Source organism: Megalobrama amblycephala, linkage group LG15 (assembly GCF_018812025.1).
Source record: "Megalobrama amblycephala isolate DHTTF-2021 linkage group LG15, ASM1881202v1, whole genome shotgun sequence".
NCBI lineage: Eukaryota > Metazoa > Chordata > Actinopteri > Cypriniformes > Xenocyprididae > Megalobrama > Megalobrama amblycephala.
In genome coordinates this window covers 11,196,285-11,224,047 of record NC_063058.1, presented here as the reverse complement: position 1 = coordinate 11,224,047, position 27,763 = coordinate 11,196,285, and the positions used below count along the sequence as shown (strand labels likewise).

At 36.5% G+C, this 27,763-nt stretch overlaps 2 protein-coding genes across 6 annotated transcripts in view; one reads left to right on the top strand and one right to left on the bottom strand.

The window, feature by feature from the left end:
• The window catches only part of scaper (S-phase cyclin A-associated protein in the ER), a 144,677-nt gene extending 129,243 nt beyond the window's left edge, over nucleotides 1-15,434 (top strand). For all 4 annotated transcript variants that reach the window (XM_048158228.1, XM_048158230.1, XM_048158231.1 and 1 more), the window contains 3 exons: nucleotides 10,765-10,956; nucleotides 14,240-14,288; nucleotides 14,605-15,434. In XM_048158228.1, the coding sequence (XP_048014185.1) occupies nucleotides 10,765-10,956; nucleotides 14,240-14,288; nucleotides 14,605-14,708 (345 nt within the window). In that variant the 3' untranslated portion in view covers nucleotides 14,709-15,434. The remainder of the gene's footprint in view (nucleotides 1-10,764; nucleotides 10,957-14,239; nucleotides 14,289-14,604) is intronic.
• Nucleotides 15,435-20,327: 4,893 nt separating this feature from the next.
• isl2a (ISL LIM homeobox 2a) lies at nucleotides 20,328-27,690 on the bottom strand. Of its 2 annotated transcripts, none has more exons than XM_048157485.1 (6): nucleotides 25,469-27,690; nucleotides 24,911-25,100; nucleotides 23,814-24,079; nucleotides 22,494-22,777; nucleotides 21,821-21,988; nucleotides 20,328-20,986 (listed from the first exon to the last, which is right to left on the bottom strand). In XM_048157485.1, the coding sequence occupies exons 1-6, from the start codon at nucleotides 25,524-25,526 to the stop codon at nucleotides 20,870-20,872; spliced, it is 1,083 nt and encodes a 360-aa protein (XP_048013442.1). In that variant the 5' UTR covers nucleotides 25,527-27,690; the 3' UTR covers nucleotides 20,328-20,869. The 2 variants fall into 2 exon arrangements, with proteins under 2 accessions (XP_048013442.1, XP_048013443.1); XM_048157486.1 differs by having other exon boundaries at nucleotides 23,817-24,079.
• Nucleotides 27,691-27,763: the final 73 nt, after the last annotated feature.

Below are 27,763 nucleotides of genomic sequence, written 5' to 3'. Positions count from 1 at the left end.
TAATTCAGCAAGGATGAATTGATTTGATCAAAAAAGATTGAAAAAGAAATGTATGATGTTACAAAAAACTTGTATTCCAAATAAATTCTGTTCTTTTGAACTTTCTATTCATCACAGAATCCTGAAAAAATGTATCAGTTTCCACAAAAATATTAAACAGAACAATTGTTTTCAACATTGATAATGATAAGAAATCTTTCTTGAGGAGCAAATCAGCATATTAGAATGATTTCTGAAGGATCATGTGACTGAAGACTGCAGTAATGATGCTGAAAATTCAGGTTTACATCACAGGAATAAATTGCATTTTAAAATATAATAAAATAAAAATGTTATTTTAAATCACAGTAATATTTCACAATATTACTGTATTACTTTGATATGCAATATTGCTTTAATCAAATACTGTAAATGCAGTCTTGGTAAGCATAAGAGACTTAAATAAAAAAATAAAAAAACGGCAAATAATTTTTTACTCATTGTTTTAATGTACTGGTGTAAATCATGGAAAGTTACAAAAACTGCAAATACTTTTTGAAAAAGAATTTTCCTGTTGACTTTTCACTGTTTTGTTTTGTTTTGTTTTGTTTTGTTTTGTTTTGTTTTGTTTTGTTTTGTTTTGTTTTGTTTTGTTTTGTTTTGTTTTGTTTTGTTTTGGTGGACCAACAATTACTTAAAGGGAAAGTTCACCCATCATTTACTCATGCTCAAGTTTTTTTAAGTTTCTTTCTTCTGCTAAAAACAAAAGAAGATATTTTGAAGAATATGGGTAAACAAACAGTTGATGGGCCACCATTGACTTCTATAGTGTGGCAAAAAATACTATGGAAGTCAATGGGGCCCATCAACTCCCCTTTAATGTGCTAATTCAGATCTATCTCGCATAATTAGTTGATTCTGTCCACTATTGTAAATTGAACAAGGCAAAAAAATATTATTTCTAAGTTAAAATGACTGTCCAGACAGTCATCAAACTTCCTCACTCTTAGTTTCTAGGTGCTTCCAGATGAAAATGTTAATATCTATACACTTTGTGTTTTAGCAAAGATAGCGAGGTGAAGGCTAACAACCCTTTTAGCCCCTTTTAGCTTGTAGCCCCTACACCTCCAAAAGTGCCAGATTGAGCCAATCCACCACACTCACTTGTCTTATCTTCTCACTCCCTTCTTTTTCTCTCCTTCACGTGTCTGATTCTTCCCTACAAGTTCAGGGCTATCTCCTTTGCCCTCAAACCCTAGTGTTGTTCCTGGGCTTCTAATCCTGGTTTAACTGTTGTTGAAGCGCATCCTTCAACAGTCCATTACCCCAGTGATAACCCAACCCTCTTTGATTAGATGGACCAGACCACCATAGGCCAGTGTTATGGAAATTCACCAAACGCCTATGAGTTTCTTGCAACATGGCCGGCGGACAGATGTGATTGATGGCGGTGAGGATTATTTACGCCCTACCTAAAGGGTGAATTCAGGTTGAACATACTATTGAGTTCTGTCAATTTCTTTCCGGGTTTCATCCGTATAATTTTGTTTGTTTGCCCATAAATCTTTCAGTTTAGGGCTCCATTTGCATCTAAGGCTCTGTTTGAGCATGATCCAGGTCCGAATGGCTTCTCGAGAAGAAAATATTATCTTTGTCAGGATCGAAGATGACATTTGATTTATTAAGCAAACAGTAGTATGTCAGTGATCCTTTGCCAATGCACTGGCGAGCGGAGCCGTTTTTAATGGTGTTTTCATGACAAAGAAACATTCTTTCTGCTTTGAGAGATGAAAACCAACAGATCTTTTTTTGTCTTTTAATTTTATGTTTACGCCCGTGTACCAGTCGCCGTCAGGTTGTCTGGATGGATGGTTAAGAGGGGGCGGTAGGCGTTGTTCAGATAAGGCCTTTCAGCCATAACTTCCTCTTTTGAGTGCTCTCTTTGCATCCTCATATGTAGGCAGACCTCCTGTCTTATCAGCGGCGCGAACATTTTCTCATCCTCTCGGTTTGGTTCATCTTTAAGGCAGAGCCATAGATTTGTAGTTTGGAAAGTGCGAACATCCCGGGCCTAACGAAAAATTGCTGAGGTATCTTGGCAGCATGGGACACTTGCGTCATCTCCTCCCGTTTATATTGAAAAACAACACTTAGGCCGTTTTCACGCTGTAAACGCTAATGCTCAAAATAATTAATTGGTTTGAGTAGAGCCAACTCAATTTAAACAAATTAGTTCAATCAAATTAACTTTTATGAGTACTTAAGACTTTCTTTTGAGTTCACAAAACTGACACGTTTTAAGTAATCTGAATTGTTTTATAGTTTTGAGTTTCATGAACTTGTTTCTTTTAATTTAGACAAACTTAAATTTAACTGAAACTGGGCTGGGATGTCCATTCCCCAGCATGCTTTGTCATGATACTCAAAAGTGAGAGTAAATGCTAAAATTAAGTGTTGTATAATGTTTTTGGTGCAAGATTAATGTTAAGTGGGAGATTTAGTAGTGTTTAATATTTTGTTATGCTAGTTTAGAAGAGTTTCTGTTGGGTTATTTTTGTAGGGTTACCATCATGGTGATGAGTAGAGCATGATCTTGATCTTTGAGAACAGATATGTTCAAGGGTTAGTTCATCCAAAAATGAATGTCATTAATTACTCACCCTCATGTCGTTCCAAACCCATAAGACCTCAGTTCATCTTCAGAACACAAATTAAAATATTTTTGATTAAATCCGATGGCTCAGTGAGGCCTCCACTGACAGCAAGATCATTAACACTTTCAATGCCCAGAAAGCTACTAAAGACGTATTTAAAACGCTTCATGTGGCTAAAGTGGTTCAACCTTAATGTTATGAAGCAAAGAGAATACTTTTTGTGTGCCAAAAAAACAAAATAATGACTTTATTCAACAATATCTTGTGATGAGCTTTTTTAAACACTGCTTCATGAAGCTTCGAAGCTTTACGAATCTTTTGTTTCAGTTTAGTGGTTCTGAGCGTGTATCAAACTGACAAAGTCACGACCCCCCAGTGGTGAATTTTTAAACACTTATGACATAACGAAGCCTCATTTACTGAAAGTGATTTTGGTGCTCTGATCTTTCGGAAAAAAAAAGATTTGTAAAGCTTCGAAGCTTCATGAAGCAGTGTTTTGAAATCGTCCATCACTAGATATTGATGAATAAAGTCATTATTTCGTTTTTTTGGTACACAAGAAGTATTCTCGTCGCTTCATAACATTAAGGTCAAACCACTGTAGTCACATGAACTGTTTTAAATATGTCTTTAGTAGCTTTCTGGGCATTAAAAGTGTTAATTATCTTGCTGTCAATGCAGGCTTCACTGAGCCATCGGATTTTATGGAAAAATATCTTAAATTTTGTTCCGAAGATGAACGAAGGTCTTACGGGTGTGGAAAGACATGAGGGTGAATAATTAATGAAAGAAATTTCATTTTTGGGTGAACTAACCCTTTAAATGTTTTATATTGCTGTATTCATTTAGCAAGTGCTATGCTATGCTAATGCTATCAAAGCATTGTTACCCATTAGCAAGGTAACATTTATCGAATAAACTAGTTAAATCTAGCCAAGTTTCCAGATTACATGATAATTTTAAGTTAAATGTATGAGTTGGTTTACTAAAATATTTCAAGTTAAGAGCAATTAAAATGTATGGGTACAAAATAAAAATCAAGTTCAGCTTACTTAAACTTAAAATTGATGTAACTGATTACCTCAAATGTTTTGAGTTTTGCCAATTTACAGTGAAAGCATCAAAGATTTATTTCGATGTCCGTACAGCTTTCTCATGCACAAGCAATGCTAACACACATAGTTTGAGTGCTGAGCCTATTCTATCCTGCTTAACATGTTAAACTTTGATGAAATTATGGATAAAATGCAATATAGTCATTTATGAAACAACTTAAAATAAAGCAAACTGCTCATCCGTTGTTTGAAAAAATAAACTAATAAATAAATATATTAAATAGAAAATAAATTAATAAAAATAATGAATTAAATAAATAAATATACTGCTTTCTATTTTATTAAATTAGAATTACTTTATTATTTTATATTTATATAAACATAGTTTTGTTTCTCTTGGATCAGCTTAATAGAAAGTAAATATTTTCCAGTTATTTTACACACATTTATTTTTATTTTTCACAGTATAAATGGGTCTTTATACATGAAAATACATATGGCTGCAAGGGCGTCCCTTAAAAGGGACATCATATTTGGGGGCTTTAAAAAATTATATGAAAATATATTCTGCCCATTTGGCATTTGGTTTCAGTTCCAAGTAGATGTAGTTATCATTTTGATGTAAATGTGACGTCCCTCCTCGTGTAAATTAGATTTCATGACAGTCATGTTTGTAATAATTCTCAATGGCCAACTTCAAATAATCATAATTTATTTCCGTTATTATAAGAAATACAGTAACTCGGAAATCAGTTTGTTTCCTGGATATAGTCGTAATACACATTTCACAATAGGAGAAAAACATTTCGGATTTGCATTCAGCCCTCATGTCCAATACAGGATTGAAACATCTATTTACACCAGTAAGTTCTTTTATTTAAAGACTATTTTTTTATCACCATGGCTCCACACAACCTAACAGCTATCAATTTTACTGTCGGCATTCGTCTCTCCTCCGACGTCTTATCAAGTGTTCTTCAAAGAACAAACCCCTGGCCCACAGGTCTCCTTCCTCTTCACCTTGAGCCACTCAGAGTGTGCATGTTTGCGTTTCACTGCGTTAACTTTATGCTCCCTTTGTTTTCAGTTGACAGGCTGGGAGTTATGTAATGGGCCGCCTGTAAAAGCGTGGCCCTATATGAAAACTCCAGTGCTCTCTACTTAAGACCAATACTAGACACTAGGCCTTGTCTCTTCCTTTCTTTATGGCCATCTGTGTTAAAGCGGGGGAGGAATCGCAAGTTCAAACGCCTGCCGTTGCTTTTATGGTGTCAATTGCTGAATGGATACCTCTGCAGACGCTGGTACAGGAGGACTTGGCCGAGGTCCTAATCCAAGTTTGGGGCCGGTTAGGGGCAGGGTCATTTCTCTCGGCCAGGGAGAGGCGGGTGAGTTCACTGCCTGGGTTGGGGCGGTAGGTAACCTCTGCTCTCTCAGTGCTGTACGTCTCCCCTCAGTGGACACTTGAGGGGGGCTCATTGTTTAGTTGTGTGAAGATGAAGTACCGCATGCTGAAGGATTATGAGATGGCTGCGTGATTTGTGGGGCGGAATGTCCACAAAACCACAACCCCCACAGATGGACACGCACTCGTACTCTCTCACGTTGGGAAAGAATGGTTTCACAAACGATTTACAAATTTGTTCTGCCCTTTGAGTTTGTTTACGTTTACAACAAGACAGTCAAGACAGTCTAAATTTATAAATACAGATTTTAAGGGGACAAATCAGCGTGTTAGCTATGTTTCCATCACCCTGTTTTTATGCGCATTTTGAGGTATCGCATCAGAAAGGAGTGATGCAAATTTTCGGGGGAAAAAAAGCCCTTAATTCGCAAAAACGTTTTTATGCTCACTTGAGGTGGTTTTTGACTTTTGCGAAAAAGAGTTCATGTGAATAATGGGAGATGGAAACGCATCTGCCGAATAAATTCTGACATAGCGAACACTAAACTCACGTGACTAATTGGCTCTTTCCGCTGATGATGTTTTATTTACTGTTGGTTACTAGGTTACCAATACCATAGGCGCCGATTTATGTTTTTGCCGGTGGGTGCCGACACTCCGTTGTGTCTTTCTCTCCGTGCGATTGTGCGCATGATGATTTCGTGAAGAGAAAATCACAAGACTAGCGTGGAATTTTCTCATTTAACCCTTAAATGCATGACTGTTTCGCCAATCATTATTACATATTCGGGTCTTTATCGACCCGGATCAATATCTAACACGGAAGGATCTCTACCTGTCGTGATAATATAAAACTCCTCTGATATTAGAGTAACAATTACAGAAGAATAAAATAAATCATATTTTGTTACCTTTTGGAGCTTGAAAGGGCTCAGTTTGAGCAGATGTTTTATGCCATCACCACTGTCCTCGTCAGAGCTCATTTCCCAGTAAATTCAGCAAATAATGGGCTAGTTTTATGTTTGAGGTCACGAATATGAGCCCATTCACGATCTCAAACGTATTCTCAAAACTATATAATTTTCAACATCTTCAAAATCAATATTTTGATCGCTAACAGCTTCACCAGATCCATCCAGTGACAGTTAGTCATATTTGATTGCGTTCAGTACTTGCTCGCTGAGCCATTTCATGTTTTTCTTATTATATCGTTTTCTGTCTGAATGAGTCGTCACTTCAGCATTGTGTATCAGACATTGCCACCTTGTGGAATAAAGGTGAATTACACTTATTCTGTCATCTAAGATTCAATTATTGTTGTGCAGAAAAAATATACATACACTCATTCATACCTCGGGTTGTTTGCGACCCTATACATTTTTTTACAAAAAATGAATACAAAAATAGGCATTCTTTTATAATTTTATGATTTTTTTTCTTGTTATATTCTTTATAATGAATTGATTGAGGAATACCAAGAAGGTTGATGTCTAACTTTAAAAAATGAACGAGGAGGAGGGTAGTGAATGGCGTCCCGGGTCACTAAAGACCCGGTTAAACCACTGCCTGCTACTACTTCTGATTGCTTTCAGAGGGAAAAGCTGCCCATAACTGCTGGTCTAGGATCTGTATTTTTAGGATTCTAGGATTTTCTCTGTAATAATAATATATTGGTTTGGCAAACGATCCAGTGCGTAAGTTTCTATTTACAACGTGTTTTGCAGCGTTGAGCAATGTATCCAATCACTAAGGTATCTGTTGATTTCTTGAACTCAGTGGCCAATCAGAGGTGTTTAAGTTAGCACTGAACAAAAACTCCTGTGTTTTTTGAACAGCGAGTGGATTTTGAGTTCTCCATGCATGCAAAACATAAATAGTGTAGACATTATCTAAATAAGAAATTCATTGTGCAGTTAGCTTTGTTTATTATAACAGAACTTTGTGAGATCACGATGAACTAAGATGAGGGAAATGAGCTTTTCAATGACTATAAAGGAAGCGCTCTGCGCGCTTTTTATGCCAAATCGCATACTTTTCCATTTTTTTGTTTGTTTGTTTGGTTTTTTCGGGGATAAAATGAATGGAGAATATCATGTTTTTCCATGGGTGCTCTGCAGCACCTTTGACTATCATCCACTCAAACAACTTGATTCAAACGCACCTAATTCACATTTCTTTTTTTGCGAACTTTGAAAAGATTCGCTTTACGTTTGGATGGAAACCTAGCTACTGACAACTCACAAAAAAATAGATTTTGAAATTAACATCAACATCATTTAACTTTTAATGTCAAAAGTGTTTGTCAGATGTTTAAATATTTAATAAGCTGATAAAGATGCTTACGTGCGAAGTGAAACTGGCGAAAATCTACCAAAAAAATCATCTGTATTTACTTACACATTTTCTTTTATTATTATTATTATATATGATGCCTATAACAACTTCCTAATCGATTCCCTGATTGAATATCCTATGAGAAGTTCTTCACATTACCTTACATGCTGTCAGCTTGTTTTATGACAAGTAATCAATCCAAAGTTCTGTATACCCATTGAAGGTGCCAAGGGTCCATGAGGTAAACGGGTACCCGGTGTGTCTGCAGCTTTATAATTTTTAACAATCTCATGAGTGATTAGAAATACAGCAGTATCTCTACCACTCCCTAGTCTTGTCCAGAACTGATGGGAGAGATTGATTCTGTACTCTCTGCGTTTGGCCGAAAAAAGACCCTCCTTCATCTCACCCACCATTCTGACACTACGCAGCTCCTACGCTGAAAACAACCAGATGTTTTGCACCATTAGTTCCATAGTAGCAGAGTAAGAGCATTAATTTCAACCCTGCAAAAAGCTTCTGAATCATGCTGTTTGGTCAACTGAGGCCGGACAATCCGGGACTAGTCTACAGTCCAACTCTGAGTACCATTAAAGGGCTCCAGTGTGGTTTGTTTTAGATGTTTCGGTCAGGCATCTTTAAACAGTTCTTAATACAGAGTGACATGGACCTAAAGCCTTTGAACACTGCTGTAGAACTAGATTTTAAGGCGCTTCACCTTTTAAATGATAAAAGTAGTGAGTTATCGCTTTGTTTGTCATGCACTTAAACCCTTGAGGGGGATTATTAAAGCGGAGAATGCGATGGAAAGAGTATTGTTAAGAGTATTTTTAAAATCTTGTAAATCCTGGTAATTTATGTCACCCCTTTCCCAGGGAATGTCACCCCTCCCTTATGGTTTGCATTTGGGGCCGAGCACCAATGGACGGATGTGTGTACCTGTAATAGGGACTGTTTAACACCCCCTCCCTCTCTTCATCTTTCTCCCCCAAATCCCTCTAGTCAGGATTTACTGTGGTGACCTACCAACTCTCTGGTTCCCTTCCCGGGAGCCAAGGGTCTTCCCAGGCTCCCCAACCCGGTCGGAAGCTTGTAGCATTTAGGGGCTATGCCTCATTTTTTTTTCCCATCCCAGGAACTGCATTTAATCAGTCCAGGCCTGCGGTGATTTGGTTTTAATTCTAAGGGGTGGGCCGATTTTGATGGAGTGATTGAAGGTAGTGATAAATGGGAAGCAGAGAGAGCCACAGACCCGGTACAAACACCATTATGGGTATTACTTCATTTATTAAAGTGGAACTGTGCTTGTTTGCATGTTTTGCACAAGGTTCAACACCAAAACTTGACCCATAAACATGCATTTCAGCATGTTATAGACCTTAATATAGAATAGATGGTTCTCAAAGGTGACAAGAGGTTGCGCTGACATGAACCTCAGTGAATAACCAACATTCGTCAGTTTCCTGTCGTTTCGACAAACAGTGCTCTTCTAACAACCTTCGTAGATGCATATGAAGGCCACAATTTTGTGCTTCTAACGCAAAGGTGTACCCCAAAAAACCTTCTGTTGGACAGATTCTAAGGCAGCATCGCATGTATCCTATGTGAATAAAACAATGCTTCAGTGAAAACTCAAAAAATAATACATCCAAAATGGCAGAGATGGGAAAAATGTTAACAAATTTTATTCAAAACTGACTTTTGATGATGATAAAGAAATAGTTCAGTGCCAAAATAGTCAGTTTTAGATGAACTGTTTTAACCAATATTTGTGTGCTTTTTCTTAATCGTCAAAATATGGAGCTGTTAGCTTAGCAACATCCTAACGCCAAGCTCTACCTGCTTAAGTTGTGATGTAAGAAATGTTTCCAGATCCAAGCCTCTACTCACTTCAATTGAGAATACTATTTTATTATCCGCTTAAGTAGTTATTCATATCGCATCCTGGGCACAAATATTTTAACAATTCATTAATGATGAATCATAGGTTGGCCGTATGAGATTTCGGTATGGAGATAAAGGTCTGGATCATGATTTTTCGATAGTGTATTTTGGTGTCGTTTGTTGTTTGGTTTTGGCATCTGAGAGCGATTGAACCCAGAAAGGCACAATATGTACGATTTTTGGATTAAAATGTCCAAAAAACGCTAAAACAGTGTTATATATTTTGTTGACTTGTGTACTTACATTATCCCAGATGTTTCCAAGAATGTTTAAATCCTGAGAAATAACGCGTCCGTGCGTCGTCTATCAATGATATCATACCTGTGTTACCCTCGGTTTCCAGTTTTATTTTGTAGAAACTATAGAAACACCAAAGACGCTTTTATATATTTTTTTATTAGACAAGGGAACAACTGTTTGGATGCATTGATAGGCAGAAATCTAATCATTGTTATCAATCATTCTTATTGTTTGAATCTCGTTTTCTTGATTATATTAATATGATATTCTAATATCGATCTAGCTAACTTCAGTGTGCAACAAGCATAGTAGCCGCCGAGCGAACACACGTTATAACATAATTTTCAAGTGTATCTAATATGATAAACAGTGCTGCGTTACCACATATACACTTGACCCGGAAGAAGTAGAAGCGAAGTCTGCGGCATAATAAAATTTCCGCTGCTCTCAAGCCATGTGTCGCGCTCGTCTCTCATTAGCAATCGCTCATGCTCTGCTTCATACTACAGTAACATTAATAATCTCGTCCATGAACATGATTTCTGCCCGAGTCCCATCGGATTCTTTTGCCCTGGCTGTGAGGTGAAGACGACATCTCCCATGATTCCGCACTCAAACTCGGCATCATCAAGCTACACCTTTGTTTTGAATAGCCGACCTCTAGTGGCGAAAAATTACATATTGTGCCTTTAACAAGCTGATTGAAATCAGTTGCAAATTGAGTCTTCTTCCTCTGTGCAATTTGTGTAGCGCAAGTTACTACCTATATAAAATGTTCCAAATTAGTCACTTAATGAGGTTCAATGTCCATTTCGATGCTGCCTAGGTAGGAAGTGGATAGCGAGGCAGCTCACTAGTTTTTGGAACGGAGCTCAAGTGTGTCCTCCCATGGGGCAAATCTGAACCTGTGTGTGTTCAGCGTACATGCTCAGCAGAAGTGGATGAGGCATCCCTGTCTGTGTTTTATGGAGTGTAATTGTGCGCTGGGAGGCACTGCCCTCTATTTCTCCTCTTAATGGCTGTTTGTGTGTTGTTTTAGTGGCAGATTTACGTGTGGGACGGGCAGAGAGGGGCGGGTTGATTTACAGCTGGCTGTGGCTTTGGCCTCACTGGTTGCGTGTGTGTGCGCTCACTGTCACTGTGTGTGTTCCAGGTGATTGTGCAGTCTGGCCGCCAGCCCAGCGTGTTGCAGAAACTGTGTCAGCTGCCGTTCCAGTATTTCAGCCACCCGCGACTCATCAAAGTGCTCTTCCCCTCGCTCATCTGCGCCTGCTACAATAACCTGCAGAACAAGGTCATCCTGCAACAGGAAATGAGCTGTGTGCTGCTGGCCACCTTCATACAGGTAAATCGCACCTTCAAAATCAAATCTTGGACCACCTGGGATTGAAACGGCAGTTTATTTGCAAACTTTTTTTGTGATATTTAGATTTTTCACAAACATTTTTGCACATGGATGAACACAACTCCACTTAAGTTCTACTCAAGCAAACTTTGCAAATATGGTCCTAATAGATTCTTCAATATAATTCAGTATGTTACAAAATTTGAAGTGTATAATTTTTCTATTTCTAACTTTCTCGTATCCTGGCGATCATTTAACATATTTTATAAATCATAACACAGTAATTGAATTGGAATCAAACCAAATCATGACCAAATTTCAGATTTCATGCTATATTACATCATTTAGTAAAACATTTACACGTTACATTGTAAACGTATTCATTTGACTTATATACAAAGCGACTTAGAGTGCATTTAAGTTACATGTGTATTCCCTGGGAATCGAACCCATGACCTTTCTGTTGCTAGTGCCCCCAACACCCCCCTAAAAGAAGCAGCTTCCTTCGCTCAGATGGATGGTTTCCTCTGTCTGTTTGAGTGGATTTACCTGCCACTACTTGAGCCTCCTGTAAACACCCTCTCCCTTCATCTTCTTCCTGACAGCGCTCTCCACACTACACCGCCGCTGCCATTACTTACAGAAAGATTAGCTCTTACTCCAACAAGGACAGGAAATCGTCATCTTATTCAAACAGTGGAAAGACTAACGATGTCCTGCACCTTGACATCAGTTGCTGAGAATGACAAAAGCTTTATCCACTTTATCCAAACTTGAAATAGCCCTATTGGTTCAGCCAATATGCTGACTTTTTTTCGTGAGTTTATATCTCGTAATTCTGACTTTTTCCCTGCAATTCTGACTTTTCTCGCAATTGCGAGTTTATATCTTGCAAATCTGACGCTTTCTCGCAATTCTGACTTTTTTCCCTGCAATCCTGACTTTTTTCTTGCAGTTGCAAGTTTATATCTCACAGTTCTGACTTTTTCTCACAATTACCAATTTATATCTTGCAATTCGGACTCTTTTTCCCGCAATTTTGACTTTTTTCTCGCAATTGTGAGTTTATATCTCACAGATCTGACTTTTTTCTCGCAATTGTGAGTTTATATCTCACAGTTCTGACTTTTTTCTCGCAATTTCATATTTATATCTTGCAAATCTGACTTTTTCTTGCAATTCTGACTTTTTTCTTGCAATTGCGAGTTTATATCTCACAGTTCTGACTTTTCTCGCAATTGCCAATTTATATCTTGCAATTCTGACTCTTTTTCCCGCAATTCTGACTTTTCTCGCAATTGTGAGTTTATATCTCACAGTTCTGACTTTTTTCTCGCAATTGCATATTTATATCTTGCAATTCTGACTCTTTTTCCCGCAATTCTGACTTTTCTCGCAATTGCGAGTTTATATCTCGCAATTTTGACTTTTTTCTCGCAATTGTGAGTTTATATCTCGTAATTCTGACTTTTTCCTCACAATTCTGACTTTTCTCGTAATTGCAAGTTTATATCTCGCAGTTGACTTTTTCTCACATTTCTGACTTTTTTTCTCGTAATTGCGAGTTTATATCCCACAATTCTGACTTTTTCTAGCAATTCTGACTTTTCTCACGATTGCAATTTTTATCTCACAATTCTGACTCTTTTCCCTGCAATTCTGACATTTCTCGCAATTGCGAGTTTTTATATATATATATATATATATATATTTATATATCGCAATTCTGACTTTTTTCTCACAATTGTGAATTTATATCCTGCAATTCTGTTTTCTCGCAATTCTGACCTTTCTTTTTTTTCTCGCAATTGCGTATTTATATCTTGCAAATCTGACGCTTTCTCGCAATTCTGACTTTTTTCCCTGCAATTCTGACTTTTTTCTTGCAGTTGCAAGTTTATATCTCACAGTTCTGACTTTTTCTCACAATTACCAATTTATATCTTGCAATTCTGACTCTTTTTCCCGCAATTTTGACTTTTTTCTCGCAATTGCGAGTTTATATCTCGCAATTTTGACTTTTCTCGCAATTGTGAGTTTATATCTCACAGTTCTGACTTTTTTCTCACAATTGCATATTTATATCTTGCAAATCTGACTTTTTCTTGCAATTCTGACTTTTTTCTTGCAATTGCAAGTTTATCTCACAGTTCTGACTTTTCTCGCAATTGACAATTTATATCTTGCAATTCTGACTCTTTTTCCCGCAATTCTGACTTTTCTCCCAATTGCGAGTTTATATCTCACAGTTCTGATTTTTCTCGCAATTGCCAATTTATATCTTGCAATTCTGACTCTTTTTCCCGCAATTCTGACTTTTCTCGCAATTGTGAGTTTATATCTCACAGTTCTGACTTTTTTCTCGCAATTGCATATTTATATCTTGCAATTCTGACTCTTTTTCCCGCAATTCTGACTTTTCTCGCAATTGTGAGTTTATATCTCGCAATTTTGACTTTTTTCTCGCAATTGTGAGTTTATATCTCGTAATTCTGACTTTTTCCTCACAATTCTGACTTTTCTCGTAATTGCAAGTTTATATCTCGCAGTTGACTTTTTCTCACATTTCTGACTTTTTTTCTCGTAATTGCGAGTTTATATCCCACAATTTTGACTTTTTTCTCGCAATTGTGAGTTTATATCTCGTAATTCTGACTTTTTCCTCACAATTCTGACTTTTCTCGTAATTGCAAGTTTATATCTTGCAGTTGACTTTATCTCACAATTCTGACTCTTTTCCCTGCAATTCTGACATTTCTCGCAATTGCGAGTTTATATATATATATCGCAATTCTGACTTTTTTCTCACAATTGTGAATTTATATCCTGCAATTCTATTTTCTCGCAATTCTGACCTTTCTTGCAATTGCGAGTTTATATCTCACAATTCTGACTTTTCTCGCAGTTCTGACTTTTTTCTTGCAATTGCGAGTTTATATCTCACAATTCAGACTTTTTTCTCACAGTTCTGACTTTTTTCTCGCAATTGTGAGATACAAATTCACAATTTTGTGTCATAAAGTCAGAATTGTGAGTTTATATCTCGCAATGCTGACTTTTTTTTTTTTCTCTCAGTTCTGACTACTTTTCTCAAAATTGTGAGATACAAATTCACAATTTCGTTTTATAAAGTCAGAATTGCGAGTTTATATCACGCAATTTTGAGAAAAAAAGTTATAGTGAAGAAACAAGTGAATGTTTATCTGCGATAGGAGAAATTTTTGCTCTACAAGCATCTCCAAACAGAATAAGTAATGAAATCTGTTAATTTTGTGTAATCCAGGACTGCGCCAGCAACGAGAACCAATCGGACAGCAAAGCTTCACAACCAGGTGAGGGGCTATATTCACCAAATTTGAGGAAAAACAAGTCATTCATATGAAATCTCAATATATCTTTGCATGCATGATTGACAATATCCAGCTTTAGGCATATATTGAAAATACGCTTAAATATACATTTTAAATTAGATGAATTGTCTAAATGTTTACAATTGTCAAATGGATCCAGAAATCCCCATATTCTGTTCTAAAGTGCATTAGTTAAAAATAAAGGGCTTTATTGCTCACAAAAGGATTCTTCTGTCTGGCATTGATTCAATGCTTTACTTCCTGTGTCAGTCCTAAACCTCTGATCTTTCCTCATCAGAGAAGGGCTGGGCTCCTCTGGACTACTGCGAGCTCTCCAACCGCTTCCCCAGAGACCAGTGGGACTCTGCACTTCAGTTCTTCCTCAAGAAGCAGGAGGAGTGAGCGAATGAGTGTAGTCATTTACAGAAGCACATTAGACACATTGACAATAAAAGGAAATGTATATTCCACAATGCAAAACTGTGTTGGAGGGGGTTTAGGGTACAAATGAAGACAGTAATCCGTCAATCAGTAGTGAGCCTTTCCTAGTGGTTATCCAGTAACTGTATATTAACATATATGTTAGCGCACACTAAGGGAAAAAAAAAAAACTGACTTGTCACACACGTGTTTATGAGCAATAGGATGTTTACAGGATTTTACCTTGAGTACACTTTTGGACACATTCAGTGATTTTGTGTTTGACAAAACAGAATCTCTTTCTAAACAGACAGTTTTCGGATAGATTTGCTTAGTTTAAATGTTGAGTTTGACTGATATTGTATTGTTTTGTAAATAAAAAGATACTGGTGAATGAAGTAGAATAAACAGAACCCCTCGTTTAATTTAGGGAGAATGACGAGTTACCTCATCCGTTGGTTTTCATGTTCCAATTTTTTTCAATGCATAAAGAGGAAGATTTCTTCCTGTAGCTGACATATGATTTTTAATTTTTGTTGTTGTGTTTCTTTGCTTGTTCGCTTTTTTATACTGTAATTTATACACAATTTCAACACATTTTTTTTTCCTTGTTAACCTGTTTTCTGTCATTTTCTCAGTGTATTGAAGCACTTAAAAAGTTTAATTTAAGAAACGGATGAGTTTAATAAAATATTTAATACTGCAAAATCAGAGTATTCTTTCATTTGTAACCGAGAAAAACATATTGTTTACCAGAATATGGTTTTTGGACAAGCAGGGTCCAAAAGTCAAAAACCATTAATGAAATTGCAATTACATCGTTATTATTATTATTTTAATACAAATGTCTTCATTTGTCAGTATAAGCATTTGTATAAAGAAATTGAAATGAAAATGTACATGAATTTCAGAATATCTTAGTATTTGGTTTGACTCCATTTTGCCTAAATAACATGAAGTTTGTCAAACCTGATGATCATGTTCTCCAGCACGATTTGAGATGATCTAAAGAGCATCGTGAGCTTCAATGGAAGCAAGACTATCTGTACAAAGGAGTTCAGGGTTCATATGATTAGAGACCTATAGAAACAATTCAGCATCTTAAATATTTTTAGAAATTGACATCATAACGTTTCTTTGCTTAATATATTTAAATACTTTGTTTATTTCCAGGTTTAAACTACATTTTGAATCTCAGACCTCAATGTGATCTCACACTTTTGGACCCTACTGTAAATTCTAAAAAAATGTACATGAAATGTATTTACAATCACACCATTTTACACTACTCCCATGCATAATTGTGATGTTTTGAATAGAATGTTTCTCTAATAGTTTATTTGCTGGGAAATGCAGTGGAGCTGGAACCTGAAATGTGGGTTAAACGGCATTGTAAAAGGGTTGTGGCCTCCTAACCAGGGTCCTCGCTGGCCCCAGGGCACCACAAACAACCTACTTTCTTCCGCTCCATCCGTCTCTCTCACAAACACTCAGACTATATACAGTGTTTCTGTCTTTTCTGTACCTGTGTGACTCACTGCAGCTCCATGCGCTGGCTCTGAGTGAGTCACTCAATACACCGCTGTGTCAACATGCGCTGGAGCCTCTGGGTCAGACTCACTTCCAGTTTCACAAGAACTTCACTTCTAGTTCTACACCAAATCTGGAAGTTCAAATGTGGAAAAAAAAAAAAATTAAGTTCACTTGAATTTCCCGAGACTTCTTTTAAAACACTGCTTTTAGATTCAATCCTGTAAAATGGATGCATTTTATGTGAGATCTATTTGGTGTGCTTTGAAATTGAAGTGGGTGTATATGTGACAACTTGAGCTGTTTTTATAGACCATTCCGTTATTTGCCATTCCGAAACCATCTGAGATCTCGACGTTCTCGTGATTTTGGCTGACTGAACTCGAGCAGAGGAACGCTATGGCCCTTTCTGTCTTGTCAGTTAATAAATTATGTTCGTTTTTAGAAAGTGAATTTGCTAAATCTGTTGTCTGAATGTCTCTTGCGTTCACTGAAATGTTTCTCTTATTTTCTACATTTAATTAAGAAATGCGGCTGTGAAAGTGAGAAGAAGAAACGGTTTTTTTATGAAGTAAAAATACAGCATGATAATTAACAACCGCATCATACTAAGAAATACTGATTAACAATGTCATTTTTTGAGAAAATTGCGCTTTTTTCAGTGTGGGAATGTGTGTAAAATCAATTTCAGATTATTATTTTATTAACCTACATTACGGGTTTTTATTCATGATAAAGTGCTTCGATGTTTTATTTAAAGAGCGTTTGTTTTTTGTTTAAATGTTTGTTTCGCTAAAGAGATTAAATGTTCAAGAAAAATGTCGAGTTATTTTGCTTATCTTACTTTAAACTTAATATTGTTACATTTGAATCACTTAAGTACCGTTGTAATATTTATTTATTCCTATTTCGTATGCCTTGCCAATTTTAGCTGTTTTTATTAAACACACAATTTATGTAAAAATATGAATGTATTTTTAAGGCTATTGAATGTTCTTACAACAGGTAAAAACGGAAGAAAAGCTCCGAATGTGTTTGACATCTTTTGCCTGTTGTCAGCATCCAACATAGGCATATTTGGATATAGATTATTTCGTTGTATTTAAAGTTTTGAGCTGGTGAATTGTGGTTGATTTCTAAATTAATTGTAAGGAATTAATTAAACTCGAACGTATGAAATGACACATTTCCATAAAGGGACATGTATTAGTTGTTTAGTTTAGGAATCAAATGTGTTTTAGGTTGGTTTTTCGATAAATTAGCTAAATACTTTGACATTTATATTAAAATGACAGGAGATAGTTGTAATTAGTAAAGGCTTTAAAGATTTGTTTTATACAAATATGAACTTATAAGTGTGCGTTTATTTAATTAGACCTAAATAATTAAATTAGTGGCGGAATTTCAACCAAGATGCGGCTCTTGACCTCTGGCTATGACATCTGAATCGTTATTTCTCCTTAAAGCATCCATCATAAGCGGTGCATGTCGCCAAACCGTCGTCCTTCCGAAGAAGAGGTGTTTTATTTGAATCTAATTAAGCTTTCTTAATTTAATTTTATTTAATGGGCTGTAATCCGGATCATATCAATTAAAAATCAACTAATTTTTCTATATTTATATATAATAGGCTATTTCTATATTACCAGAAGACCACTGCTTTCTCATTACATGACGATACAGTTTGCGTTTCATTTTTTAAGCTCTAATAAATGCAGTTAAAGATTTGCATTTTTCTGAAGCAAAGTAGTCTACTTACAAGGCAATCGAATAGTGATAAGTTTTAGGTGGGTATAAGCGGTTTAGGCTTTAGTTTAAATTAAATCTTTGTTCTTATTGTCTGTCGTATTTGCAGAACAGAATCAACACGTCCACACAGAACACTTTCTTGCATCGCTTAGCCTGCGCCTCAACACCTCAGTGCTGTGGAAAGGTGTCTAGAGATGGTAAATAGTTAAATAGATATAAAAGATTAATGACAAAATGCCTATCGCAATTCAGTAATTTACGTAAATATTATATTTGCGTATCTAATCGCTGTGAGATTTTGTTTTTAGATTTTGAATAAAGAGCATTCCAAAAACTCAGTGAAAGATTTTTAGACATTAATAGTTTCTTTCCTAAAGACCCTATAAAATCGCGTGACTATGGCAGTTTTTGTGTGTGTTTACATATTTCCTATTTAATCAGGAAGCTTGAGCCGGACATGTGGAAGGCCATGTTTTAGCAAGCCAAAGCATGGCTGCGTCGGAATTCCCATATTTTCAATGTATACTAAATTCGACGAAAAAGTATTTATCCACCATTATTAAAGAATGCTCTTAGGTAGGCTATGTATCGTGTGGTAGCCAACATTGATGAAAATATATGGCAACTGAAACATATCCGCCATGTTAGCAATGTCAAGTGAAATGCGTAGGTGTTTAACACTGCAGGTGCTTTTTAGCCGCACATTTAACCTCCATTTAATTCTTTCTTAGTATCTACAACACTTACAGTTAAAAAGAGCGGACAATGAATGTTGTCACTGTCAATAGCATACTGCTTTTTACGTTATATATAGGTATATATTATATATGAATGATTTGCTACTTGCTAGTCATTTGCCGGCATTGGGGGAGGGGCGTTGTCATTCTAAACAGCATTTGATTGGACAAAAATCAGGAGTGCAGGTTGAGTCATCAACCAAGTGATTTTTTTTTTTGTTCCATTTTCAGGAAGAAAAAGACTATAATATCCACTAAAACTAAGTTTGTCAACATTGTTTAGCAGAACACTGTTGTCTCAAAGCTTAAGGACTTAAAACCACCCCCCTGCTTTTAAAAGTGTAACATTTATTAGCATTTATTTAAAAAACAAAAATCGACTAGATTATAATTGTAAACAAAACCATGTTTAAATGCGTGAATTAATTGCAGAAAATGAAGAAAAATAAGCGTAGCAACAGAAATTACAACGCTGCCTTACAACTGCTTATCCTTTAGAGAGTTTAGTTCTGACAAACAGGATTATCTTGCCACAATGGCCCGCAGTGATTTTGGTCTGATCTTCTGGTGTCCAGCGGCTATATCTCCTGACTCGGAATGAAAATAAACCCTGGACATGCAAGGGTGCGTTTGCCGAAAGGGAGTCCCGTTAAGAGAGAGGTGGCTTCGGGTTTGTTGTGCTTCCATTCAGTGGATCATTTGCAGGTGATGCCGAGCGCAGATAAGCGGCCGCCGATCCCTGTCCTCCGTCTAGACTCACAGCTTTACGAGCAACACGAGATTGATCACTACTACGGGAGGGGTTCAATTACTCATTCAGTATCCGGTCGGCAAGATATTTAGATAGATGGATAGGGATAGATAGATGTATATTCATTCGAAGCCTCCGTAAAGGGCTGAATGTGACAGATCAGGGATCTGTAATCGTGTTATGGCGTCCATCTATCAATGGATCTTTATTCGTGATTAGCCAGCAGATAAGAGACTTTATTTGTATAATTAACACTTAAGAAAAACGGTCACCTTTTAACGATACAAAAACCCTATTTGCTGCTCAATAGTTTTTATAGATTTAATAAAGAACCATGCTTTGAAAGAGCACCATAAGAAGCTTATTCCCCAAAACAACAAACATTTTCTGCATATTGCGAATTATCAGTATTAGTTTAAAATATTCCGTCTTAATCTCTATATGTGATAATTTCCAAAAAACAATGCAAAAAACAATGCAAAAAAAAAAAAAAAAAAAAAAAAAAAAAAATATATATATATATATATATATATATATATATATATATATATATATATATATATAAAGGTATTTCACATATTAAAAAAAAAAAAAATCTAAACAATATTAAAATTTCCCTTCAGAGTCAATTCAGATATCACGACACTGAAGTTATTCACAATTTCATTTTGTTCATGTTGCTCCTGTACTTTTTACTAAATCTTTGGACAGTTATTTCCCGCCCTAGCCAGTACCTTTGTATTGAAAATGAAGTGTCTTTCATCTTGTTATAAAAAGAAATGTAAAGGTAACATGATATGGTTGTCTTTTCATGCAGGCTTCCTCAGACATAAACAGCATTTAACGTCGTTTATTTGTAATTTCTCACTTTTTGGTATGGACGGTTGTCCTGACAATAAATAACAATAACTTACTTTTTAAATCGAGGAGTTTATACAATCTGTCATCCATTCGTTAAGATAAAATATTTTACAGCTCAGTTTTATACATCTTCGGAGAGATCATGCGCATTAAGACAAAAAAAGTTGATTTTTGTCTCATATGGAAAATACCACTTGTTCATAAAGCTACACAATGATGGTCTTGAATAAACACTGTTAAGACTGTTGTTTTCGTAAGGTTGACAGTGGTCCATAATCAAAACCAAAATAACGTGTTCATATTCCATTGGACGTCCTGGATATACGGTCCAAATGCTTTAAAAACAGTTTTGTAACACGTCTGGAAACCCCAAAGTCGCTTGGACAGGCTCCTCCGTTTGGCAAACTGTTTAAATCCATCTTGGTTAATCCCTTTTTTCCGTTTGAGGCGGTGAGGTGATGGGTTTTCATGCAGGGGGGTGAGGGCATGCTCGGGCAGGAGTCTCCGGTGGGCTCTCACGTCTCCACGGGACTGGGCACCATGCTGTTGGGGGTGTCGGGTAACTGCGATGACAGAGAGGTCACATCACTACCAGACGAGTTACCCAGCGAACCCGACTCGGAAAATGACACCTATAGAAGGGTGAGGGGGAGAGTTGGGAATCAGTATATCAGCTGATGTTCGACAGCATGCTGAGACTAAGCCTAATATACAGGCCCAAATTTGATTAAATGACAAGAGTTTTACATATGATTTGCAGATGACATTTACATTAGCCTACACAACTTTGTCATGGTGTTAAATAACAGACAAAATAAAGATAATAACCAGTGTGCGAATCAACTTTTCAAAAGGAATTTCTGTTAGAAAATTCGCGCGATCTCGTGAGCGTCTTTTCGCGCCCTTTCAACACACAATCATCTATCGTTTTATTATTATATTTATTTTTTTGTCGTGCACATGCGATATGTACATTTATAATAAAGTGATAAATAATGACACTAGATTATGTTATGTCGATACCGCCCGATAAAGGCTATTGATGTCTACTGTTGCTACAGAGTTCGGACAAACTTTTTAGCCTAATATAACTTCAGTAGACATTGAAACGTGTAAAAACCCTTAACGAAAAGGTTAAATGTAGCCTAAAACTTGTGAAATTATTACAATACGGTGCTCATTTGAAACTAGTAGTTGTAGCCTGCTGCAAAATATCAATTTGAAATAATTGGCACGCTCTAGGCCTATAACAGTCGGTAGCCATTTTTTTTTTCATGAACATGTTTAAATTATATGATTGAAATAATTACCACGCTCTAGGCCTGTAACAGTCGGTAGCCATTTTTATCTTGAAAATGTTTAAATTATATGACTGATCATTTTTATTAAAGAAAAGGAGTCGGCATGGCATGGAGAAGCACATAGCCTAGGCTTTGTAATAAATGTTCCGGGATGGCAGTCCTCACCAGCTGTTGGAAAGCAGGCTGGTCCAGGTCACTCTGTAAGGCAAATTCGCTTAAGGCTTTCCACGGAGGCTGATAGGTTTGAACTTCTACAGGATTTCCCTGGACTGTGGTGTCATGTCTAATCGGGCTGCCTGCCACCAGAGGCGTTCCCGTGAGACCTTGAAGATTCTGCAAAAGGTTGAGGAGAAACTTTAGCGACACAGCTATCATATTTCAGTTTCAAAGAGGTTTATCACTTTGGGTGGGAATTTCATATGTTCAAAATCATTTGAAAAATCACAATAATATATCTGGAAAATTTGAACAAACGCACGAGTGCAGATAGATAGATAGATAGATAGATAGATAGATAGATAGATAGATAGATAGATATTAGACATATAGGCCTATTACACAACGTTCACATAGGCTAAAAAAATAAAGGACAGAACGAGAACTAGCCATAGAATACCATAATGAGCTCGAGATATATACCATAAGAACCCGAAACTTTCGGCTATAAACTTCAAGAAATATTTAGTCTCTGAAGAAACATAAAGTCGGCTCAATTATAAGGAATATTTTCACTTAAGAAATGTTATTTGAAGAGTACAGAGTCAAAATAAGTTTAAACCTATTAGTTGACTCTCATTACTCGTTAGAATTTAGTATGCTACAAAACTGATATTCCTACCGTTTTGTCGTTGTGTTGCTGTTGTTGTAGTTGTTTCATAAGTATGGACCTCTTCTTGTCTTTGCAGCGTTTGTTTTGGAACCACACTCGTATGACGCGTGGGCTCAGGCCGGTCATTTCCACTAGCTGTTCTTTCATTAGCGCGTCCGGTCGCGGGTTTGCATTATAACACGTCCGGAGAGTGTGAAGCTGCTTTTCGTTTAATACTGTCCGCACACGCGTGGTCTTCTCAGACTGCTTATGAACGTGGTTCCGGTGAGGTGGCTGACGAACTGGCACAGGTTCTGCGAATAAAATGCGTGTAAATCATTTTTCGGCTTGAGAGGTCATTTCATTATTTAGACACACTGCAGAAGAGCACGCTTACTTGAAGGTTAAATTGTGCATACACACATCGGTCTGTAGCCAAGTGCGTGTCAGTCAAAACACCTCTTAGGGCCTTCAATATGCTCTCAACTTTGCTGTATGTGCAAAATGTTGAAGGATCGACATGGGATATAAAAGTATAACATGCAATAAGTGCACCATCTTACAGAGCAATAAGAGGGTTAAGTAGTGACATATAATCGAACAGAACATTTGTATGGTTTAATGCTGTTTACGCGTTAAGTCAACTGTCAAAGCATTAGTTCAGGCTAAACTGTTTATTTAAGTCAAATGAACAAAATGCAGTCTTAGTTCGAAATTAAACGTTAAAAAAAAAAAAAATTGACGCATATTTAATCAATAATGTATTTAAGGGGAAAACATTCTGATATCTGATAACCATATCTTACCAATCTAACAGCCAAGAAAATCTTTATTTAAAGATCGCAATATTGCAATTTCTTTATATTAAAAAAATCGCTGTTTTCAACCATTAAACGGTTTCAGATTAAATTCAGGTCATGTTAATTCAATCAGAAATATCCTCAAACAATCTCAGGCAGCTATAAGTAAATGCCATGAGGGATTTAACACGAAAACAAATATCTTCAAATTGGACTGAGCAACAGAACACAAGCCACTCGGTAGTCTGTTAACACAATTTCACAAGCTTATTAACTGTAACAGAGAACTAAAGTCAGGAATCTCATAATGGCGCTTATAGTTACTTCACAACAACAACAATAACTAAATTATTATTAGGCATGTTATTATTGTGACACTTTTCCTTTGTGTAGGCTACATATTGTGTTATTGTTGTTACTAGGGCATCCTATGAATTATAAATATAGACACAAATTATGTGTAGCCTAACTTGAACACTAGCATTGTTTTTTATTATTATTAATAATACTTTTCTTAATATATATATATTTTTATTATTATTATTACTACTACCTGGGATGTGCAGGGGCCTGTTGGAGTGAATGTTTCCGGGACTGATGGGACTCCCGGCTGAAGCGCGCTCCATTAGCAGCCCGTGATCCGCCCGGCAGAGCAGCTCCTCATCCCGCAGAGAGAACTCATCTCCCGGGAGCAAATGTCTGCTGCACACCGAGCACCTGAAACACTCCATGTGATACACGTTATCCCGGGCCCTCATCACCAGGTCACTGCTGCAGAAACCGATGTTGCATTTGGCGCATTTAATCCCGAATAATCTGCAATTTCCAGAAGAAACATTTGCATATTTTACTGTTCGTTTCCACCTTGATTTCACAAGACCGAAAAACACGGATCGTGATTCGTAAACACAACTATAACTCTTTTCTTAAAGCAAGTATAGACCTATATATAATTAATTAATTATAAAGGGATAATATAGGCTATAGATACGCATTACATGCATTTATCCTTTCATGAATAATTGCAAGCATATATTCCTAGAATCGGAGTAAACCGTGTTTGACAACTGAATTAGTTTTACAAATATAAACTACCTATAAATATGTAATAGTGTATTATAACTGAGTTTTCATATATTTACGAGAGCATAAGGTGTGTTACAAGACACATTGAACACAATGCTTCATCAAGAATATCCGTGATACTTTACAAGTGTTACCAGCGGAATTATATTTCTTTACATTGCAAACTTCAAAACAATACTGAACAAACATAGAAAACAAGCATGCATGGCAAGGCTAAACCAAACATGACTGCAATATATCAGCCTAACCAAACACTCAAATATTTGCATGTATACTTGGAATTTAGCTGAAACAGAATTACAGTTTCCTAGATATTTTTTTATGTTTTACTATTGTACTATAGCCTAGCCTACTGCTATATATCGACTATACTTTTACCTCAGCAACAAAGGTTCTTTAAAAGCACTCTTAATCTTTTTAGTTTACGCTATTTTCTTAAAGCAGAACAGCATGCAGAGTTTTCCCCATATCTCTAGATCTGTTTGGGTCAAGAATCAGTGAAAAAGAGGGCCTCGACGAAATTCCAAAGCTGTGAAATCACAAATATAGAGTGACTCGTACCGTACGTAATCTCTCTTGCAATAAGTCTTGCCGTCCCGGACGAAGCAAGTGCACGTCTCATCCAGGTACTGACTGCATTCTGCGCACTTCAGACAGGCTGCGTGCCACTCCAGGTCCGGGGACACTCGCAGTATGTACTGATCATGGATCTGACTTCCACAGCCTACACACATGGCGATTCCAGACTTCTCTGGATATGGAAAGCAGGGATTAGTGTCCTCCGACTGCGCTTCTTTAGGGTAGGACAGGCTATTTAGCCCCCCCAAACACCGTCGTCGTGTAAATATGCAAGATTATAGCTCGTGTTTCATACATCCTCTTTTGACATGCCACTAGACCACAAAATCCTTTTTTATTTCATTATATTGGTTCGTGTTTTAGGTTGCACCAAAATATTGTGTGCAGATAAATCATGCCTTTTTAAATTTAGGAATTTTTTTAGACACTTAATGATATTATATTGTCTCGGTGTACAGTAAAACTAATTTTGCATAAAGGTTATTCAAAGTTCTTGCGCAATGACGAACAAATTTTGTAAAACAAACACCCAGCACTTACTTTTGGAATGATCCCCCATATCACCCAAGAAAGAAGGATGGGGTAGAATATCCACCATACAGGAGGGTTAAGGCAGAAGGCTTACAGATGAGGAAATGGAATGGGAAACTGCCTCGTCCCGAGCTTACTAATAACTTCTGGACGAAGAGCCTGTGGGAAGAGCAACACACAGACACTGGCTCTGACGTCACCGGGCCCTGACGTCACATGCAAACCTGGACCACGCGCCCCCGAATATCAGCAGCAGCAGCCCGGCGCGGAGATCCGACCACGGGAAATATTTTGAATACCGTGTACCGAGGAATTGAAGATTAAACTCACACTTGTTTCTCCAAACATAACTGTGAAATGCCACGCTGAGTAACGCACACGAAAAGTACTTGGCAATTAATTAAATAGGAAATATGTTTTAAGTTAAGTTTTAAGTATTTCATGCAGGTGTTCAGTGAGAAGTGGACCAACGCATGGACGTTAAATACACGTAGAGGCAACGAAATTATCTCCGGGTTTAAACTGCATTTGATAAAGTAGCAACATAAAACAAAAATAGAAAAGTATGCCTATATGCATTTATTTTCAAAATATTCTGTATCGCAAAACAAAGAAACATATAGACTAAATTTTTTTCGTTGCTTTTAAAAAATTTCCGTAGGGCAAATCCATATGAACGTAAGTCCATGTGTTCTAGTGAGCCCCCTACTGGACATCAAAATATCTTCACATTGCCCTTATACAGTTCAGAATCATTTACGGATTTGCCAGTCTAACAAAATGCATAATTTAGGAAGAAAACAATCGACTAAATATGAAATAAATTAAACAAAATTAGGCTACCACATTTCAGCAGTGCAGTGCATTAGAAAAAACGGCTTATTAAAACTGCGAATGTTTCAAATCCTATTCATCTATTTACGCTTCTTTATGCGTGTGTTTCCATTGAAAATTCCCATTATAAAATTGACCAATGTGGCATTCTTCAGGTAGATATTTAATCTAAGTGACTCACAGCACAAGTTTGCTTTCTGCTTGAACGATACGCATCTTGCATGAAACTCTGCATTTTTACTGTGGATAATTCAAAGAGTGAGTAAACTCAACCAAACATGAGTAAACTCAATTGTTTCAACTCAAAAATAGTAGTCAATGAATTACTTTTAAGGTTAATTTTTGAAAACTTACAAACTTGAGTTCAAAATCCAAAATTTGACACGACATTTGAATAAGTTCAAATAACTTTATAGGGCTATCATGTTTTACAGTGTTCGTGCTTCTCCCTAAATTAAACTGAACTCGTTTATTCTGTCCTTATTTAGCTGGATAAAACTTCTCCTCCAGCATGTTTAATGTGAATTTAAAGTCCACAATAATTTCGTTTATTTCACACTTTAAATTATTCGGACAATCATGTTGAAAGTCGTGTTGTGAATCCTCACAGAGTGACCGTGTGTCGAACCTCACCTTTGACTTTGACCTCTAACCCTGCAAAGAAACACATTTAATTTAGGCTAACCATGTTGGCTCCATGAGGGGGTCAAAAATAGACATAGGAGATCGCATATAGCCTATGTAGTCTACAACGTTTTACGTTTTAATTGTTTTTTAATCATAGATAGTTGACAGGCATTTGTCGGCGATTTAAATTCAATACAAACGGAAGGAATGAATCAGATGGAACAAACTGCGGGGAAAATGTAGCTATTCTACTGAAAACAGTGGCCTAACTTTTTAATTTGAAAACAACAACAAACAAACAAACAAAAAAAACATATAGCCTACCTAACGAATTTATCGGCTAATTCATAGGCTAATTCCTTTTTTAAATAGTCTATCTTGAACCTTTTTTTTTTCTTCAAAAAGTCATAAATAAATAATCACAATCTTTCCCCTTTGTCTTGAACACAACCCAAAGCATTAATAAAACAAACAAACAAAAAGACCAACAGGGAACGTAAAAATACCCATAAAACACTGTAAAAAGCTCATATTTATACCAAAATGTTGCATTCTGCTTAATAGCCTACAAAAAATATGCTGTTGTCACAGCTGTTTCCGAAGATTATACCACAAAATTATGAATAAAGTCATTTAAAAATCCAACCCTTGGTTCAGTGGACTCTGTTACATTTACAGTCACCGTGTGAAAGCCAACTCTTGAACTAAAAGCTCCACAGATTATCAAAGCTATGAAACACCGCCCCCTCATTACATATCCAATCAGTCTCCGCCCACTTTGCTATTAAACAGTTATTCGATCAGACATATATAAGATTTTTATTATTTTATTTATATTATTTT

Bases quoted from the DNA above. Each gene is read 5' to 3' on its own strand.
- isl2a (XM_048157485.1), bottom strand. From the start codon at position 25,526: ATGGTGGATATTCTACCCCATCCTTCTTTCTTGGGTGATATGGGGGAT. The intron at 22,778-23,813 runs GTAGTAATAATA...TTTTATTCGCAG, and splicing joins GCCCCTGCACATCCCAGGTA to AACCTGTGCCAGTTCGTCAG. The intron at 20,987-21,820 runs GTGAGGACTGCC...ACCCTTCTATAG, and splicing joins AGCCTGCTTTCCAACAGCTG to GTGTCATTTTCCGAGTCGGG.